Consider the following 20519-nt stretch of genomic DNA (forward strand, 5'->3'; position numbering starts at 1 on the left):
GTAGATAAACAACTTATGGTACATACACACAATGGAATACAAGGGTCTGGACAGAGCTGGAGAAAAATGTAGAACAAAATTCAGACTCACAAGAACAGATTAGACTTACTGGTTTGACAGAGACTGGGGAAACCCCTTTGACCAAAGATTAGACAGGCCCATAAAACAGAGAGTTTTTTTTTTTTTTTAAAGGAGCACACCAGCCCAGGGGCAAGGATGAGAAGGCAGGAGCTGACAGGAAAACTGGTAATGGGGAACCTAAGGTCAAGAAGGGGACAGTGTTGACAATTTGTGGGATAGGCAGCCAATGTCCCAAAACAATATGTGTATTAATTGTTTAATGAAAACGAATATACTCTGTTAACCTTCATCTAAATCACAATTAAAAAAAAAAAGAACTTGCTTAAAATGGTTGTTCCCTGTGAGGTAAATACAATGCCTCAGGACAGGGGCTACAGACCCTTTCGTTAAAAAAAAAAAGAGTTTCCCAATCATTTTAACATTTAAAACCAAGCAACAACAACAAAATGTTATTCAGAATGCTGTGTGGTTACTAGATTTCATCACTTCCTAATTCATTTTAGTTTAATCAATTTACTTAATAAGGTATAGCATGTGAATTACTTTAATAAGAATGAAAACCAAAAAAAAAAAAAAGTAAACTAATGTATTTAATTTCTAATTTAAATCTCCTAATATTGTGGAAAAATTAAACAACCAATATGGATTTATAAATATTTATCACTGAATATGACTAGATGATTTCACAGGGAAAGAATTTCCAGGCCAAAATAATTCTATTTTTATAATTTGGAACAGATATATTCAAATTAATTTACATAACTAACTCATTTAACTGAAATGCTAAACAAATTTAATTTAGGCCACATTCAAATTAACTACTGTCAGTAATTTATTTAAGCTCTTTTTAACCAACTTTTTAATTTAAACAATGAGAATTCATAAAAAGGCACCAGTTCTGGAGAGATAGAGGGGTTTTTGTCTTGGCATACTGCTTCCTAACAGAGAAGGTTTTGGCAGATAAAGATCTAAGTTCTTAGAGTCTGGGAGCTCTTGGAATGTGTGGTATTCCAAACACCAAAAAAAAAGTCTCTAAACATTTTTCTTTGTGAAAGTGATTTATCATATATAGTTACATAAATACAATTACCCAAAACCCAGTGCCGTCGTAAATACAATTAGAGATACAATATATCTTCGCTGATTCTTCTCTCTCCCCTGTCTCTACCACACATTTTACAAATTAGAAAACCGACACCCAGAAAAATTATTTTTCCTGTGATGGCCAGTGACAGAGCTGGAACTAGAACCTGCGAGTACTTACTAAGTACCTCACCTTTTCATTCTAATGTATTCATTCTGGAAAAGTTGGGGGAGCCTGTGGAACTATGAAATAATGCAAACTTCTCATTACAAAATGTGGAGTAATTTATGGAGGTCGAAGTTTCCTGGGTAGACAAACAATTTGTACATTACTACTAATCTGAAGGTTAGGGTTGGAGCCCACCTAGCAGTGCAGTGGAAAGAATGCCTGGCCATCTGCTTCCATAAAAGTACAACTAAGAAAATCCTGTGGAGCAGTTCTACTCTATAACATAGTGGGTCTCCATGAGTTGGAATCAACCCACTGCAACAGGTAAAAATTACTTTGAACACGAACAGATATATGCACACCCATGCTTATTGCAGCTCTGTATACAATAGCAAAAAGCTGGAAGCAACCAGGGTGTCCATTAACGGATGAATGGTTAAACAAATTATGGTATATTCACACAATGGAATACTACGCATCGATAAAGAACAGTGAGGAATCTGTGAAACATTTCATAACATGGAGGAACCTGGAAGGCATTATGCTGAGCGAAATTAGTTAGAGGCAAAAGGACAAATATTGTATAAGACCACTATTATAAGATCTTGAGAAATAGTATAAACTGAGAAGAACACATACTTGTGTGGTTACGTGCGGGGGAGGGAGGGAGGGTGGGAGAGGGTTATTTACTGATTAGTTAGTAGATAAGAACTACTTTAGGTGAGGGGAAGGACAATACTCAATACACGGAAGGTCAGCTCAACTGGACTGAACCAAAAGCAAAGAAGTTTCTGGGATAAACTGAATGCTTCGAAGGCCAGCGGAGCAAGGGCAGGGGTTTGGGGACTATGGCTTAAGAGGAGTTCTAAGCCAATTGGCAAAATAATTCTATTATGAAAATATTCTGCATCCCACTTTGAAGTGTGGCGTCTGGGGTCTTAAATGCTAACAAGCGGCCATCTAAGATGCATCAATTGGTCTCAACCCACCTGGATCAAAGGAGAATGAAGAACACCAAGGTCACACGATAACTATGAGCCCAAGAGACAGGAAGGACCGCATGAACCAGAGACTTACATCATCCTGAGACCAAAAGAACTAGATGGTGCCAGGCCACAACCGATGTCTGCCTTGACAGGGAGCACAACAGAGAACCCCTGAGGGAGCAGGAGATCAGTGAGATGCAGACCCCAAATTCTCATAAAAAGACCAGACTTAATGGTCTGACTGAGACTAGAGGAATCCCAGGGGTCATGGTCCCCAAACCTTCTGTTGGCCCAGGACGGGAACCATTCCCGAAGACAACTCATCAGACATGGAAGGGACTGTACAATGGGTTGGAGAGAGATGCTGATGAAGAGTGAGCTACTTGTATCAGGTGGACGCTTGAGACTGTGTTGGCAACTCCTGTCTGGAGGGGAGATGGGAGGGTAGAGAGGGTTAGAAACGGACAAAATCGTCACGAAGGGAGAGACTGGAAGGAGGGAGCAGGCTGACTTATTAGGGGGAGAGTAAGTGGGAGTATGGAGTAAGGTGTATATAAGCTTATATGTGACAGACTGACTTGATTTGTAAACTTTCACTTAAAGCACAATAAAAATTATTTTTAAAAAAATTACTTTGAAATATTTTGTTAATGCTTACATGTTTCACTTGAATTTGACTCCATAGGCAGGAAGTCATCTCTGGAGAGAAAGAAAAATATCTGAGTGGGAAGGGTTCTTCCATTCATCTTTTATTTTTCTTTTAGTCTTTTCAACATCACTAACGCGGTCTTAGCTTATAGACAAAGGGCAAGCTTATATTGTAAGTAAACATTTTTCAAATGCGGCACTTTTCCTGGCTTTACAGAGGGCCAGCTAGATGAATATTGCTTTCCAGAGATGGAGAAACCAATACTAAGTAAATTCACTGCCTACATCCAGAAAGAAGCTTGAACCAGGAATTCAGAATTTTTGGTGTCAAGTATGACTGGAGCCTTTTGGGTAGGGTGAGTGGAGAGGCTCTTTCTGGTAAGAACTTGAAGATCTCTACTCTCTGTGTTCTATTATCTTTTTATCCTCCAATCATGGCAAAACATTCCCCTGATGAAAGAATAAAACCTCTGCTAATGAGGGTGTAGACAATTATTAAATGACAGAAAATGACCGTGCAAGTTATAAACAATACTCACACCCTGATTCTGCTTTTTTTTTGCCCAAACTTTACAGATCTGTTTTAGACATGTAACAGACTGAATGGATATACTATGTCAACAGGCACTGGTGGGTATTGCTGAGATTAAAGCTGAGTTTCATTTTCCTCTTGGTCCTTCAGCTTCCGTACTAACTACAATTAATATCTGTGTAACTGGAGAAAAGTTATATTCCGCATATTTTTAAAACTGCTGGAGAGGTCAAAAGCCGTTATTTCCTGTTGGGTAGTGTCCTCCTTTTCCTTGTTTTACAAACAAAACCAGGAAGTGATTATTTGGGAAAGAAAAAAAAAAAAAAAAAGAACAAGACATAAAACTTTTGTTGTCCCTCCAGGAAAGTGGCCTAGAGCAGCCCCAGCCCTTTGGGCCCCAGCCCAGGCGTGTCCTGCACAGGCGTAGCCGGTTCTGGAGCCAGAGCTGCCCCGGCCAGCATCCCTGCGGGGAAGTCCCCAAGAGGGAAGCTTCTCAGGGTCCACCCAAACGGAGCCCGAAACGGGCCCCTTGGGGCAGGCCTCCCGTGGCTGTGAAAACTTTAGAAAAAGAGCAGAGCTTTTAAGATCTTAGGACTCTGGGAAGAACCGGCGCAAGCAAACGTCCCAGAGGAAGCTTGAGTCCTTGGGGAGCCAGAGACCACTGTTTGCAAGGCAGTCACGTCCTGCGCCGGCCGGGCCGGAGCGGTGGGAGGCACCGCGCTTATTTCGGGACGCGTTGTGGTTTGCAGCACTTGCGGCGGCTCGGTCGGGTTCCCCAGCTCTCCCTGGGCCCATTTCTTAGGGCGAAAATGCCTGCCCTTCACATTGAAGATTTGCCAGAGAAGGAAAAACTGAAGCTGGAAGTTGAACAACTTCGCAAAGAAGTCAAGTTGCAGAGACAACAGGTAAGTTGATTGTTCCAGAATCTTTCCTTTCTTGAAGTGAACCAAGGCCAGCTTCTCCTGGTTTGCAGCAAAACAAATAACGTTTTTCTCCTGCAGCTTCTCCTGAAGTAGGGCTTTGGCGATGCCTGGAAAGTGATGTTTGATGTGGAGAAATCTTAGGTACGGGAGAGAGCAAGGATCAGCTAAGTACTTTAAAGCCAAATGTTTAAAAATTTAAGCAGCTAAGAATGGGAGAAACAGGCAAAAAAAAAGAAAAGAAAATCATGCCTTCTATGGGACAAAAAAAAAAAAAAAAGGGACAGCTGGTTTTAAAAACTCATTTGTGATGATGGCACAGCATGATGAACGTAATTAATGTCCCTGAATTGTACAGGTAAAAACATGTTGAAATGGCTGTCTTGCTATATATATATATATATGTTTGGGTATATATATATATATACTTACTACAATAAAAAAAAATAAAAACTTAGTTGCAGGAAAAAGATAGTTGGCTACTTAGTTTTTTGATCTTTTTTATTACCTGAAAGAATGGTTTTTGAAATGCTTTTTAACCACATTTTGAAGTCTTAAACTTCAGTAGTCTTGAATTTCGTCAGTGTCTCCAAAGTGAAGTGGTAAGGACAATCCACTGGGCGTTGGGAACAAAACATTAGAATTTCTATTGTTGTTGATTTGTAAATCACCTCTCTTTATAATTTCTAGTGTAATTATGTTTTGTAAATATGTATAATATGTTACGACACGGTATCTGTACTTATTTCTAAGTAAATAATTATGCATATACTGAGGTGCATATGAAAATATTTTTTATTAATCATTAAAAATGTGTCAAGAGCACTGATGTAGATCTCAAATTCAGTGAGAGCATACACCCTGGTATTAATATGTCTCCATGGAAATTTGTTGGGCGTTTCTGTAACTTTTTTACTTTAGTTTCTTACTGGTAATGGGGGTCTTCATTAAGACAATCATTTTTGTTTCTTTTTTACTCAATCAAGCAACCTGTAGTCTAGGGATAAACTGCTGGGTAGATTTTTTTTTTTTAAGGGAAATTATCTGATCTTTCCTCCACAGCAAGAAAAATTCTAACAAATTTTTATTTCTCTGTGGTTTAGCACTAGAAAAAAAAAAATTAAGGAAACAATGGAAATGAAGCAAGTATTGTCAATATGCCCACCAGCCTTTCTGCTGGAGTTACTAGGATAAATCTTTTAATGATGAGAACCTCGTTATCTGAATGCATGTTTAGTGTGATAATTTGAAAATGCAGGCTTTTTTGAGTTCACTTTTTATACATTTCTTTTCTCAATTTTAACCTTTTGCTTCCAAATTCCTGCTCTTCCTAGGTTTTAGAGTGGGTTGTCCTTTCAATCCATGTTGAAGGCTTTGTAGCTTTAAAAATAACGTGTTTAAAGGGGGAAAAAAGTTACAAGCACCCAATGAATAACGCTGTTTCTTTACGTCTTGAGAGACCCATTTCATGGATGGCAAAGTTCACAGTATAGCATGTATTGACCACTTAGATTTTGTCACACAATGAACCTTAGGGGTTGCACATTGAACAGAGTTGCCTATACTGAAATAAAGCATTGCCTTATTGAAAAGTTGGAATGTCTTCGTATTTGGTATCCTTGTGTAGAACGTATAGGAAAAAAAAGACAAATGTCTTCTGCTTATTTTAAATTTCAAATTAGATATTGGGCAGGGCCCTGGGTGCAGCTGACTCTGAGGAACTGAAACAGAATGTTCTTTAGCGTGGTCTTCCTGCCAGCTACCCCCACCCTTAGGACACATCCTGCTACATCAGCTTTCCAACTCCGGAAACGCCAAGTATATGTCAAAGGGGAAGACAAGGCTCAGAGATGCCCATAGGGGATGGAGGGAGAGACATCTAAGTCCTAATAATGATATTCAAACATATTTTATTGTGCACTGCGGATTACAGAGTATTAATGGTAGGCAAGAACTAGGTTTTAGGGATTATTTAACTTCCTAACTTTAAGGATTAAAACAAACAAACAAAGTCCAGAGTCCCAGCGAGACCAACTAGTTCCTTCTGTAAAACCACGGAGATAACGATAGGCCAGTTACTGATACTCGAGTCTCCTGATGCACTGGCCCATTATTCTGTTAAGAGATTGTTAATGTCTGAGCTGAGTGCTCAGATCAAAAACAGAATTCACAGGCTAATTCTGCTCCAGCTAATTGCTGGACAAGTATATGTATCCTTTTGATCATGAAAGGAAATGCAAAAGAGGAGTAATTTTTGACTTTTGAAGGTTACAGGCCTCTTTCAAAGTCTAATGAAGCCTCTGTAAGTACAGACACAATATGCGGAATATGAACCTTAACCCCCAGCATCCCTGGGGCTGACTAAAGACCCCAGGTTATAGACGCTTGCATCACTACTTCTGAGAATTTATTTAGAATGCACACACTACGAATGCCAGCGACATTAGACAGCATATGTTATCTGAGAGAACTGTGCTCGAAAAGATTTTATTTTGTCTTAAGTAATAAAATTACATCCCTTGTTTTAAATTTTAGATCAGTGGACTCCACACTGGTATGTAAAGAATAATCCTTTGAGGTGTGGGAGTACAGCATTAAAATTTCTATTTTTATTTAGTTTAAAATTTCATCCTTTTATAATTTCTAGTTTTTTTTTTTGTAAGTAACATAATAGTATGTGTACTTACTATTCAAAAGTAAATAATTGTATACATTATGGGATCCATATGCAAATATATCTTAGTGGTCACCATTAAAAAAATTTGAGAGATAACTAATCCAGATGACAAATTCAGTGAGAACATATGCCCCTGTTTTAAGAGATCGCCATTCAACTTTATTGGCGTTTCTGTAATTTTTACTTCTAATTTATTATTGCTAATAAACCAAATCAAACTCAACCTGTTGCCATCGAGTTGATTCCAACTCATACTGGCCATATAGGACAGAGTAGAGCTGCCCCATAGGGCTTCCAAGGAGCAGCTGGTGGATTCAAACTTTTTGTCCCTCTTGCTTTTCCTTTTTTCTCCCTCATTTTTGCATTCTGTCTCCTAAAGGTAGACTTTTTAAGAAACCATTCAACCCTATGGAGCAGGTCTACTCTGTAATACATGGAGTTGCCATGAGTCAAAGCTGACTCCTTGATAACAGATTTGGTTTTTTGGATTCAGTCCTTTCTCCAGTGCAGAAAGTATTTAATCTGATTACATAAACACAACAGTCTTAGATAAGCCCGAGAATGCTCAGATAAATCTTTGCTATAAACATTGCCTGCCTGCAGTGGGGGCAGGAACTCTGATCAGAGATACGGGATGGGAAGTTTGAGCAGCTCCACCCTTTCCAGAGTCAGGCTTTCTTTGATGGCTCCGTCATTTTGTGAAATTCCAGAACAGGGTGCACACCCATAGTAAGTGAGCATTTTGGCCAGACATACCTCAAAACATGACTGCACCTGTTTATTCACATGGAAAATTGGAAGGGGGATATATTTTAGTTCCTAAAATAGTGTAAAACCAATCCGTTTCCTTCAAATCAATTCTAACTCATAGCAACCCTGTAGGACAGAGTAGAACTGCCCGCATAGAGTTGCCAAGGAGCAGCTGGTAGATTTGAACTGCCAACCTTTTGGTTAGCAGCTGATCTCTTAACCACTGCGCCACCTGGGCTTCAAAATAGAATAACGCCCCCCTTCAGAAAAAAAAAATAAATAAACCTGTCGCTGTGGAGTTGATTCCAACTGATAGCAACCCTGTAGGACAGAGTAGAACTGCCCCACAGGGGCTCCAAGGCTGTAATCTTTACAGAAGCAGACTGCCACATCTTTTCTACTGCAAACTGGCTGGTGGATTAACACTGCTGACCTTTGGTTAGCAGCTGAGCGCTTTAACCACTTGCCACCAGGGCTCCTTAAATAGTGTACATACGTCATAACTGTATTTTAACAGAAGCAGGAAATTATATGAGGCATAATGGATAGAGATTGCTGGGGATTATCTGTATAATGCAGTGACTTTCAAACTTTTTTCACCTTGATCAATAGTAAGATATACATTTTACGTAGACTATACATGTGTTGTACTCTAATATTTCTATGTCATTTAAAAAAAAAATATGCTTCTTGCTCCCAGTTATATCAGCTTCACTGCTTCACTTAAGGTGGTGATAAACATTTTGAACAGCCCTCACTTAATTCATTTTCTTTTGTTTTTTCTTGCTGTTTTTAAGGTGTCTAAATGCTCTGAAGAAATAAAGAACTATATTGAAGAACGTTCTGGAGAGGATCCCCTGGTTAAGGGAATTCCAGAAGACAAGAATCCCTTTAAAGAAAAAGGCAGCTGCATTATTTCATAAATAACTCTGGGGAGCCACGTCATTCTCAGTGGAAGAGTTAGTTCGTTTTAGTTTTTCCAAATGAAACCAACATGCCTTTTAAGGAAGGGAAAAATGAAATTTGAACAAGACTTTCTTAAGCCCTTGATAGATATGGCTATGTACAAAAGCCTCTGTGCTTCTCATCTTTGCTCACTTTGCACCCCTTTTGAAAAAGGACAGAAAGAATCAAATGTACAATTATGGAAGTAAGGACCTTACTCGTGCACGACTCACCTCTTCAGTATATTGCTTGATGCCTCAAATAAAATTTTATCTCTGGAAAATAAGTGTGGGTGATTTAAGAAGGCACTTGTCATGTGTTAGCGTTTATATTTCTCCCAATCACCTTTTGATTGTTTGGGACATGTACCAAAAGATTAAATGGCTTGTTAGATCGAGTCTCAAATCCAACTTTCTTTGCTTCAAGTCTCACCAGGTTTACAGTGCCAAGTTCTGACTTCTGGAATGTGTTTGATCTTATTTAACCATCAGGAACTGAGTGAGTAGAATTCCTAAGAAAAATGTTGACCAGAGTCAAATTATCTGAGTCAGGAGCCAAGCCAAGCCACGTCTGCATTAGCACTGCCCTGGTTTACCATCATTCAGTGCCTTGTTCAAAGTGTTGCTGCGATAGTGGCCTTTGGGGAAGGGGCCAGCTGGCTAGGTTGGAGTCAGGAAGTGCCCTGGCCTAGGCAGTACTGGCTTTGGGAGCTGGTACATTTGCCGGCAGGGGTCAGCATCTGATGTACTGCAGGTTTTGCTGTTTTGGCCCAGGCACTTGGCTTTCTGCAATTCTTTCATCAGTCTTTTCCCGCAGGCCCCAGGCAAGACTACTCTTTTCCTTCTCATTCCATCAAACAACAACAACAAAAAAAAACCCCACTGCCGTTGAATTGATTCTCACTCATAGCCACCACGTAGGAAAGAGTAGAACTATCCATAGAGTTTCTAAGGCTATAAATCTTCATGGAAGCTGATTGCCACATCTTTCTATCTTGGAGCACTATCTTGGTGGGTTTCAACAACTGACTTTTGGGTTAGGAGTGAAGCTCTTTTAACCACTGTGCCACCAGGGCTCTTTCCCATCTTACAGGGGAGGCCAGGAAGGCAGTGGGGAACCACAACTCCAGTGGTTTTAGCCCAAGGATGCCACACACCAGGGCACGTGGCCTGGCAAATCCCCTAGAAGCTACCTGCAGCTGCAGCTTTAAAGAGGGGGTCCTTTTATGGAGCATTCATCTCCCTCGCCATTCTAACTTTTGGATATACATTGCTCCAGGTTTGGGCCAAAATTAATACAAGCAAAACCCTTGCTCAAATGCCATGTAGTCGCTGACTCATCCTTCAAGTTTTAGTGTGGCATATGGAGTACATTTAGGCACCATAAGCCCAAATTTTTTACTAGGCCTTTTCTCCACTTACACGTATAAGTGTAACTTATGCCAAGGTGGTGAGACCCAGTGTATGTCTAACTGCTCTAGCACCATTTACTAGAAAGTCTTTTCCTCCTGCATTGAATTGCCTTTGCTCCTTTGTCAAAAATTGATGGGGCATATTTGTGTGGATATATTTCTGCTTATTCAGTTCCATTGATTTATTTGTCTAGCTTTCTGCCAGTACCTCACTTTCTTCAGCACCATAGCTATATAGTAAGTATTAATATTGGGTAGAGTGATTCCTCCCACTATATTCTCCTTTTTCAAAATTGTTTTTGTCTATTCTATGGCCTTTCTCTTTCCATGTAAATTTTAGAATAAACTTGTCTGTGCCTACAAAGAAACTTGCTGGGGTTTTGATAGAAATTGTATTAGACTTACAGATCAAATAGGGGAGAACTGACCTCTTTACCAGGACGAGTCTTACCATATGTAAATACAATATGCCTTTCCAAATATTGAAGTCTTGCAATTCTATTCAGATGTGCTTTGTTCTGTAGATGCTGTTGGGGTTCCCACTTAATCCTTCCTGGTGTCATCTGCAGGTGTGGAAGAACTGTAGTAACAAAAATGTCTACAGTAGAGGTCACCATCTGTGTTTTGTAAATAACGTTTCATTGGAACACAGCCACACCCACTCATGTACATAGTGTCTATGGCCACTTTCACAGTATGGTAATAGTTGTGACAGAGGCCACATTGCCTGACAAGGACTCATCTTCAAGAAAACAAATTAAAATCTAGAAGTACAACAATTCATTAAAGTTGTTTATATATGGGTTTAGTATAACTATCACATGACTCTCAAAATGAGTGTCTTAATAATATTTTGTCCAAGGAGGCAAAATGCATTATTTTACACCATAAGTCTGTGTTGTGATATGACATATAGATCTTTATTTTCACGCAACAAACATATGACACCAGAATGTATTTTAAGATTGTTTTGTCGTTTTATTTACATTTATAGTCTGTGCTCTCTTTAAACAGACTATAAATACACAAACACACTCACGCACTCATCATTGTGTTTTGAGCTGATTCTTACATGTATTCTTTTGCTGTAAAAGCAGCCATTAATACTTGGAATTTTCAACTTGGAGTAGAGAGTAATTTAGGCATTTAAAAATATTCATTTCAGTTTGATTCAACAAATGGACTAAGGACCTGTAAACATGACATTTAATAGACAAGTTCAGCCAGTATTTTTCCTTCATTCTAGGAATTTGCAGTCAAAGTAAATGGTAGCGACATTTATCAAGTCCAATTAATTAAATCAACTTTATGTACAAAGAGTAAGCGGATTAGGTTTTAAAAAAAGGAGGGGTAAAAGTGAATGACTGCACTAAGGCTAGAATATTTTCTTCCATTTTATGGAAGCTGTTAAGGCAACAGCTTAAATAAGAAGGACTTATAAGGTAGTAAACTAAAAGAAATTTCACCTATGGAGTGCATCCATTTATAGAACTTATATAACAAGAGGAAACCCTGGTGGCGTAGTGATTAAGAGCTGTGGCTGCTAACCAAAAGGTCAGCAGTTTGAATCTACCAGGCATTCCTTGGAAACCCTATGGAGCAGTTCTACTCTGTCCTATATGGTTGCTATGAGTCAGAATCTACTTGATGGCAACGGGTTTGGTTTTTTTTTTTTTTTTAATATAACAAGAGCATAAAGAACCTTCTACCAAATTGAGTGCACTGTCTTTAGTAAAAAACCTTTGAAATGCTGGCTGTATCAGCTTTTGATGGGGAGCAAACTACTCCAAAATCAATGACTTAGAAAAATAAGCATTTATTACTTACGAGTCTACGAGTTAGCTTATCTGGGTGGAACTCTGTTGATCTTGGCTGGGCTCACTTATTTACTTGTAGTCAGCAGGTGGATCAGCTGGAGGTTGGGTAGTTACCTGGGTGTTGTCTGGGCACTGACTGGGGCAAGGCAGGAGACTAGGCCATGTATTTTTTTTATCTTCTAATAGGTTTGCACTGGACTGGGTTTAATAGGTTTGTGTAGGCTTGTTCTCATGGAGTGGTGGGGTTTTTAGAAAAAAAAGAGTGGAAGTGTAAAAGTTCTCTTAAGATGTAGGGAAAGAACTAGCACACCATCACTTGCATTGCATGTCCAAAGAATGATACAAGAACAACCCATGCCCAAAGGGAGGGAAAATAGATGTCTCTTTTTGATAGGAGCTGCAAAGTCACATGGCTAAGGGCATGGATACAATGACAGGTGGAAAATTGGGGACATTTTGCAAGCAATCTACCACCCTGGGCTGTGGAAGCCAATAGGAATAATGTAAGAATATGTGGGAAAAAAAGTTACATTAGGATAAACCAGTAGTTTCTGAAGCTAATTGAAAAAAGTGGAGATGGTAAGGGCATACACTAAGACAGTAATTAAAAAAGATGGTAGGGGTGGATTTGGAAGCTATTGTGAGAAGAAAAGCATCAAAATGTGTCTGAAAAAGTTTCAGTAACTTGGCAAACTCTCAGAGCTATGCAAAGAAGTCTAATTGCACCTAGGAGGAAACGAGAAGGCTCTTCTTAAAGATTAGTTTGGCTAATGCAATTTATAGACACATCAATTTCTGGAAAGCAGAAGACAACTTTCATGTCTTATGTCATAGAGTAGAAACGATTTTTGCAACTTGATCACCTCTTCATGCTACAGGGACTCCATTTTCAATGAAGTCAAACTCAGTGGAGTTATAAGATTTTATTTCTGTTCCTAACACTGGTCAGTCAGCCTGGTGAGTGAAAAGGCTATGATAAGTCAAGGCTGCCAGTATTTCAGGAACTGATAATGGATTCTCTCTGCTTTCAAATTGCCCTTTAGCTCACCCTTTGGAACAACCTGCATTTTACCTAATATCCATTCTCAGATGACAGAGATGGTAGAGAATTTGGGCTTGTTAATTAATCCACTCTTTGCCTCCCAAATTTCCTCTTGTTCTCATTTTTCTGACCACCCTGCCTTGATTGGGACTTTAGAGGGACTCCTATTGATATTACTTTGGGTACATGTGTGTATTCAAAGATTTCTTTTTCCTGGCACAATATATATATTTCTCCTATTAAGGTTGAATTCTTTCTTCTTAATCCTGATTAGTATTTCTCAAGCTTCCGATTTTTTTTTTTTTTTAACCATGCCAAAACTTTCTTATATAATTCCTTATACTTTCTCTGGTTGAAAGGGTACAGGTTATCTGGAAGGGGTTTGCTGACATTTTTCTTATTAGTGGGTTTGAGGGCACACAGCTCATGAACTTAAAGTATTACCCAGCCTAGGTGCAGCCATTGACATATTTCCATAGCTGACCTTGGAAATATGAGATTCTTCTCTGCCGTTTGGGAAACATGAGACTCTTCTATGCTGTCTGGAGTGACATTTCCTAAAATAGAGCACTACAGAGCCACCTTTACAAAATTGACTTGGTTGCCAGGAATCTAAAATTTGTGTCACAGTAATTCATTTGCATAAATTAAAAAATGGACAGAAGGTTACGCATCTGTCATATATGAGCATGGATGCAAGGTTAATGCCATAAATGTATTTTCCTGAGGTCATAAGTCGTAAGGCTGCACTAGATCAGGGAGCATTAAACTTCTGTACAGGATTAGATAGTAAATAGTTTAGGCTTTACAGCCCATGTTGTCTCAATTCAGCAATAATTTGAGAAAGCAGCCATAAACCAAAACTTGTTGCTGTACAGTTGATTCCGACTCAAAGCAGCCATAGACGATACATAAATGATTGAGTGTGGTTGTATTCAAATAAAACTTTATTTACCAAAACAAGTAACAGTAGGGATTTGGCACATACACTAAACTTTGCCGACCCTTTGTCTAGTGCAGCATTTTCAAATTACACATTAAAACTCATTAATGGGCAATTTTGTAGAATGTGAGTGATATTACTATTAAAATAAAATAGAATAAAATAAAATCTCAGCCTACATTGCATATAGCAAAAGGGTAAGTATTTGTCTCATGAAACATGTATGTGCTCAGGCTTATATGTAAAATGTATTTTTTATTGTGAGTTGCTGTTCAGAAATAAACCTTCAAAAAGAAGTTTGAAAGCCATTGGTCTAGAGTGTTAGAGCTAGAGGTCTAGTTTCTGATAGATGTGGAAACCATGGCTCAGTGGTCTTTATAAAAGTTATGTAGTAAATCACAAAGTTGTGGCAGTTGCAAGACTATCAGATCTACAGTCTCCTGGTGGTGCAGTGGTTAAGAGCTACGGCTGCTAACCAAAAGGTCAGCAGTTCCAATTAACCAGCTGCTCCTTGGAAACCCTATGGTGCAGTTCTACTCTATCCTATAGGCTCCCTATGAGTCGAAATTGACTCCATGGCAACCAGGTTTTTTTTTAGTCTCCTTGTTCAGAGGTTTCTTCCTGTTCCTGTTCCTATTTCCTGCCGCTTGCCCACATTTATTGAGTGTATCCTACTTAGTCCCAAGGGCTTTGTATACATTATCTTATTTTACCCTTACAAAGACTCTATGAGATATGTTCTATGATTAACCTTATTGTACAGATATAAAACTGAGGCTTAGAGAACTGAGGTAAATTTCCCAAGGCCATACAGATTTTAAGTGATGGACAAATTGAAAAGGGATGGTGTTCATCATCAAAAAGAACGTTTCAAGATCTATCATAAGTACAACACTGTCGGCGATAGGATAATACCCATGCATCTACAAGGAAGACCAACTATTACAACTATTATTCAAATATACCCACCAAAAATGAAGAAATTGAATATTTTTACCAACTTCTGCAATCTGAAATTGATCAAACATGCAATAAAGATGCCTTGGTAATTCCTGGTGATTGGAATGCAAAAGTCGAAAACAAAGAAAGATCAGTAGCTAGAAAATATGGCATATGGCCTTGGTGATAGAGACAATGCTGGAGATTGCATGATAGAATATTGCAAGACTAACCACTTCTTCATTGAAAATACCTTTCTTCAACAACATAAACAGTGACTATACACATGCACCATGCCAGATGGAATACACAGGGATCAAATGAACTATATCTATGGAAAAAGACTATGGAGAGGCTCAATATCATCAGTCAAAACGAGGCCAGGCACCAACTGTGCAAGCTCAATTTGAAATGGAAGAAAATTGAGACAAGTCCATGAGAACCAAAGTACAACCTTGAGCATATTCCACCTGAATTTAGAAACTATCTCAAAAATAGATTTGGCACATTAAACACTAATGACCATTGAACCAGAAGAGTTGTAGAATGCCATCAATGACATACTTGAAGAAAGCAAGAGGTCATTAAATAGACAAGAAAGAAAGAAAAGACCAAAATCGATGTCAGAAGAGACTCTAAAACTTGCTTTTGCACACTGAGTAGCTAAAGCAAACAGAAGAAATGATGAAATAAAAGAACTGAACAGAAAATTTCAAAGGGCAGCTCGAGAGACAAATTAAAGTATTATAATGAAATGTTCAAAGACCTGGAGTTAGAAAACCAAAAGGAAAGAACATGCTTGACATTTCTCAAGCTGAAAGAACTGAAGAAAAAATTCTAGCTTTGGTTGCAAACTTGGAGAATTCTATGGGAAAAATATTGAATGATGCAGGACGTGTTAAAAGAAGATAGAAGGAATACACAGTCACTGTACCAAAAAGAATTGGTTAACATTCAAACATTTCAGAAGGCAGCATACGATCAAGAACCAATGGTATTGAAGGAAGGAGTCCAAGCTGCACTGAAGGCACAAGTGAAAAACAAGTCTCCAGGAATTGATGAAATATCAATTGAGATGTTTCAACAAACAGATGCAACATGAGAAGCACTCACTTGTCCATGCTAAGAAATTTGGAAGACAGCTACCTGGCCAACCAACTGGAAGATTCATGTTTGTGCCCATTCTAAGGAAAGGTGATCCAACAGAATGTGGAAATTATCAAACAATATTATTAATATCACACACAAGTAAAATTTGGCTGAAAATCATTCAAAAATGTTTGCAGCAGTGCATCATTAGAGAACTGCCGGAAACTCAAGCCAAATTCAGAAAAGGACATTGAATGGGTGATAATCATTGCTGATGTCTGATGGATCTTGGCTGAAAGCGGAGAATGTTAGAAAGATGTTTAACTGTGTTTTATTGATTATGCAAAGACATTAGACTATGTGGATCGTAACAAATTATGGATAACATTGGGAAGAATGGGAATTCAGAACAGTTAATTGTGCTCATGTGGAAACTACATAGACCAAGAGGCAGTCATTCAAATAGAACAAGGGCATACTGAACGGTTTAAAATGAGAAAATGTGTGCATCAGGGTTGTATCCCTTTACCTTACTTATTCAATCTCTACGCTCAGCAAATAATCTGTGAAGCCAGACTATATGAAGAAGAATGCGGTATCAGGATTGGAGGAAGGCTCATTAACAATCTGCAATATGCAGATGTTATAACCTCACTTACTAAAGCAAAGAGGACTTGAAGCATTTGCTGATGAAGATCAAAGACTATGGGCTTCAGTATGGATTATACCTCAACATAAAAAAAAAAGTTGTCACAACTACACCAATAAGTAACATCATTGTAAATGGAGAAAAGATTGAAATCGTCAAGGATTTCATTTTACTTGGATCCACAATCAATGCTGGCTGAAGCAGCAGTCGAGAAATAAAACAATGTATTTTTTATTTCATTGGGCCAATCTGCTGCAAAAGACCTCCTTAATGTGTTTTAAAGCAAAGATGTCACTTTGAGGACTAAGGTGCACTTGACCCAAGCCATAGTATTTTCGGTTGCCTCATTTTTTTTTTTTTCATATGCATGAGAAGGCTGGACAATGAATAAGGAAGATTGAAGAAGAATTGATGTCTTTTAATTACACATTGAATATATCATGATGTCATGGATTGAATTATGTTCCCCCAAAAAAGTATGTGTCAATTGGGCTAGGCCATGATTCCTGGTATTGTGTGATTTTCCTATATGTTGTAAATCCTGCCTCTATGATGTTAATGAGGGACGAGGGGTGGCAGTTGTGTTAGTGAGGCAAGACTCGATTTAAAGATTGGATTGTGTCTTAAGGCAATCTCTTGAGATATAAAAAAGAGGAGTGAGCAGAGAGACAGGGGAACCTCATACCACCAAGAAAAAAGTACCTGGAGCAGAGCATGTCCTTTAGACCTGGGGATCCTGCGCAAAGAAAGACCCTCCTCCAGAGCCAAGAGAGAGAAAGCCTTCCTCTGGAGCTGAAGCCCTGAATTTGGACTTCTAGCCTATTAGACCGTGAGAAAATAAATTTCTCCTTGTTAAAGCCATCCATTTGTTGTACTTCTATTATAGCAGCATTAAATGACTAAGACACATGGGCTGGCAGAAGAACAAACATATTTGTCTTAGAAGAAGTACTGCTAGAATGCTTCTTAGATGCAATGATGGCGAGGCTTCATCTCACATTCTTTGGATATGTTATGAGGAGGAACCAGTCCCTGGAGAAGGACATCATGCTTGGTAGAGTGTCAGTGAAAAAGAGGGAGACCCTCAATGACACAGTGGCAGCAACAATGGGTTCAAATATAGCAATGATCGTGAGACTGGTGCAGGATCAGGCAGTGTTTCATCCCATTTTACATAGGGTCACTATGAGCTGGAACTGACTCAAGGGCACATAACAACAATATCAACAATTTTTGGGGAAGCAGATTTGCTGGGTCTTTTCTCCTGTAGGGCCACTGGTGGGTTGAACCACTGACCTTTCAGTTAGCAACCTAGCACTTAACTTTTGCACCACCAAGGCTCCTGAGTGGTTGAAAACAAGATGTCAACAATAATGGGGAAGACAAAGAAAATACACTGGATTTTACCTAACAGTCTACATGTTTTATTCCCATTCATTATTATAACCTCTGTTTATTAAGTTTGACCATGCTATAATAACTAGAGTTTATAATAATGGATGATGATAAAAAAGAGTATTAAGTTAAAATTCCATGTTTTTTTGTCTTCCCCATTTTTGTTGACATATTTTTTTGCCCCCTTAGTCTTTCTCCTCCTCCTCCTCCTCTTCTTCTTTCTTTCTCTTTCTCTCTCTATGATTTCTCTCTCTCTCATTTCTCTCACCTCCTCTTTTTTTTTGTCCTCCTCATTACCACCAAGCAAGAAGAACCAGGAGCATGCAAATCTTTTAGACCTGGGTTCCCTGCACTGAGAAGCTCCTAGACCAGGGAAGATTGATGACAAGGACCTTACTCCAGAGCCAACAGAGAGAGAAAGCCTTCCCCTGGAGCTGTGGCCTTTAATTATGACTTCTGGCCTCCTATTCTGTGTCTGTCAGTTTGTCCTATTGTGGGAGTTTACATGTTGCTGTGATGTTGGAAGCTATGCCACTGGTATTCAAATGCTAACAGGGTCACCCATGGTGGACAGGTTTCAGCTGACCTTCCAGACTAAGACAGACTAGGAAGAAAGGAGCTGGCAGTCTAGTTCTAAAAAAAATTAGCCAGTGAAAACCTTATAAATAGCAGCGGACCATTGTCTGATATAGTGCCAGAAGAGGAGCTCCTTACGTTGGAAGGCACTCAAAATATGACTGGGGAAAAGCTGCCTCCTCAAAGTTGAGTTGATCTTAATGGTTTGGATGGAGTCAAGCTTTCAGGACCTTCATTTGCTGAGATGGCAAGGCTCAAAATGAGAAGAAACAGCTGCAAACATCCAGCAATAATAGGAACGTGGAATGTACGAAGTATGACTCTAGCAAAATTGGAAATCGTCAAAATGAAATGGAACGTATAAAAATCGATATCCTAGGCACTAGTGAGCTGTAGTGGATTGGTATTGGCCATTTTAAATAAATCATATGGTCTACTATGCCGGGAATGACAACTTGAAGAGTAACGGCTTTGCATTCATTATAAAAAAAAAAATTTCAAGATCTACTCTGAAGTAGAACACTATCAGTGACAGAACAATATCCATACTCCTACAAGGAAGACCAGCTAATATGATTATTATTCAAATTTGTGCACCAACCACTAAGGCCAAGAAAAGACCAAAATGGATGTCAGAAAAGACCCTGAAATTTGCACTTTAACATCCAGTAGCTAAAGCAAACAGAAGATTTCAAAGGATGGCTTAGAAGACAAAGAAAAATATTATAATAACATGTGCAAATACTTGAAGTTAGAAAACCAAAAGGGACGAACATGCTTGGCACTTCTGAAGCTGAAAGAACTGAAGAAAAAATCAAGCTTCGAGTTGCAATAATGAAGGATTTTGTGTGCAAAATACTGACCAACACAGGAAGCATTAAAAAAAGATGGAAGGAATACACAGAATCACTGTACCAAAAAGAACAGGTCGAAGTTCAGTCATTTCAGGAGGCAGCATATGATCAAGAACAGATGACACAGAAGTCCAAGTTTCACTGAAGACAGTGGTGAAAACACGGCTCCCCCAATCGATGGTATACCAACTGAGATGTTTCAACAAATGGATGCAGCACTGGAAGTGCTCACTTGTCTATGCTAAGAAATTTGGAAGACAGCTACCTGGCCAACCAGCTTAAAGAGATCCATATTTATGCCTATTCCAAAGAAAGGTGATCCAATAAGGAATGAATAAATTATCGAACAATATCATTAATATCACACACAAGTAAATTTTTGCTGAAGATCGTTTAAAAGAGGTCGTAGCAGTACATTGACAGGGAACCACCAGAAATTCAAGCTGGTTTCAGAAGAGGGTGTGGAACAAAGGGTATCATTCCTGATGTCAGATTGATCCTGACTGAGTGCAGAGAGTACCAGAAAGGTGTTTAATTATGTTTTCTTGACTATGAAAAGACGTTTGACTGTGTGGATCATAACAAATTATGGATCACTCTGAAGAATGGTGTCTTAGTTATCTAGTGCTACTATAACAGAAATACCACAAGTGGATGGCTTGACAAAGAAAAGTTTATTCTCTAACAGTCCAGTAGGCTAGAAGTCTGAATTCAGGGTGACAGGTCCAGGGGAAGGCTTTCTGTCTGTCAGCTCTGGAGAAAGGTCCTTGTTATCACTCTTCCCTTGGTTTGGGAGCATCTCAGCACAGGAACCTCAGGTCCAAAGGACACGTTTTGCTCCTGGCACTGTTTTCTTGATGGTAGGAGGTCCCCACTCTCTACTTGCTTCCCTTCCCTTTTATCTCTTGTAAGATAAAAGGTGGTGCAGGCCACACCCCAGGGAAACTCCTTTTATATTAGATCAGGGATGTGACCTTAGTAGGGGTGTTATAATCCCACCCTAATCCTCTTTA

The 20519-nt window shown here is 38.9% G+C and overlaps 1 protein-coding gene across 1 annotated transcript; it reads left to right on the top strand.

Annotated features, from left to right (window-relative positions):
* Window positions 1-3878: 3878 nt before the first annotated feature.
* GNG11 (G protein subunit gamma 11) lies at window positions 3879-9077 on the top strand. Its single transcript, XM_023544409.2, has 2 exons — window positions 3879-4404; window positions 8644-9077. The coding sequence occupies exons 1-2, from the start codon at window positions 4309-4311 to the stop codon at window positions 8767-8769; spliced, it is 222 nt and encodes a 73-aa protein (XP_023400177.1). The 5' UTR covers window positions 3879-4308; the 3' UTR covers window positions 8770-9077.
* Window positions 9078-20519: the final 11442 nt, after the last annotated feature.

This window comes from Loxodonta africana, chromosome 8 (genome assembly GCF_030014295.1).
Source record: "Loxodonta africana isolate mLoxAfr1 chromosome 8, mLoxAfr1.hap2, whole genome shotgun sequence".
Classification (NCBI taxonomy): Eukaryota; Metazoa; Chordata; class Mammalia; order Proboscidea; family Elephantidae; genus Loxodonta; species Loxodonta africana.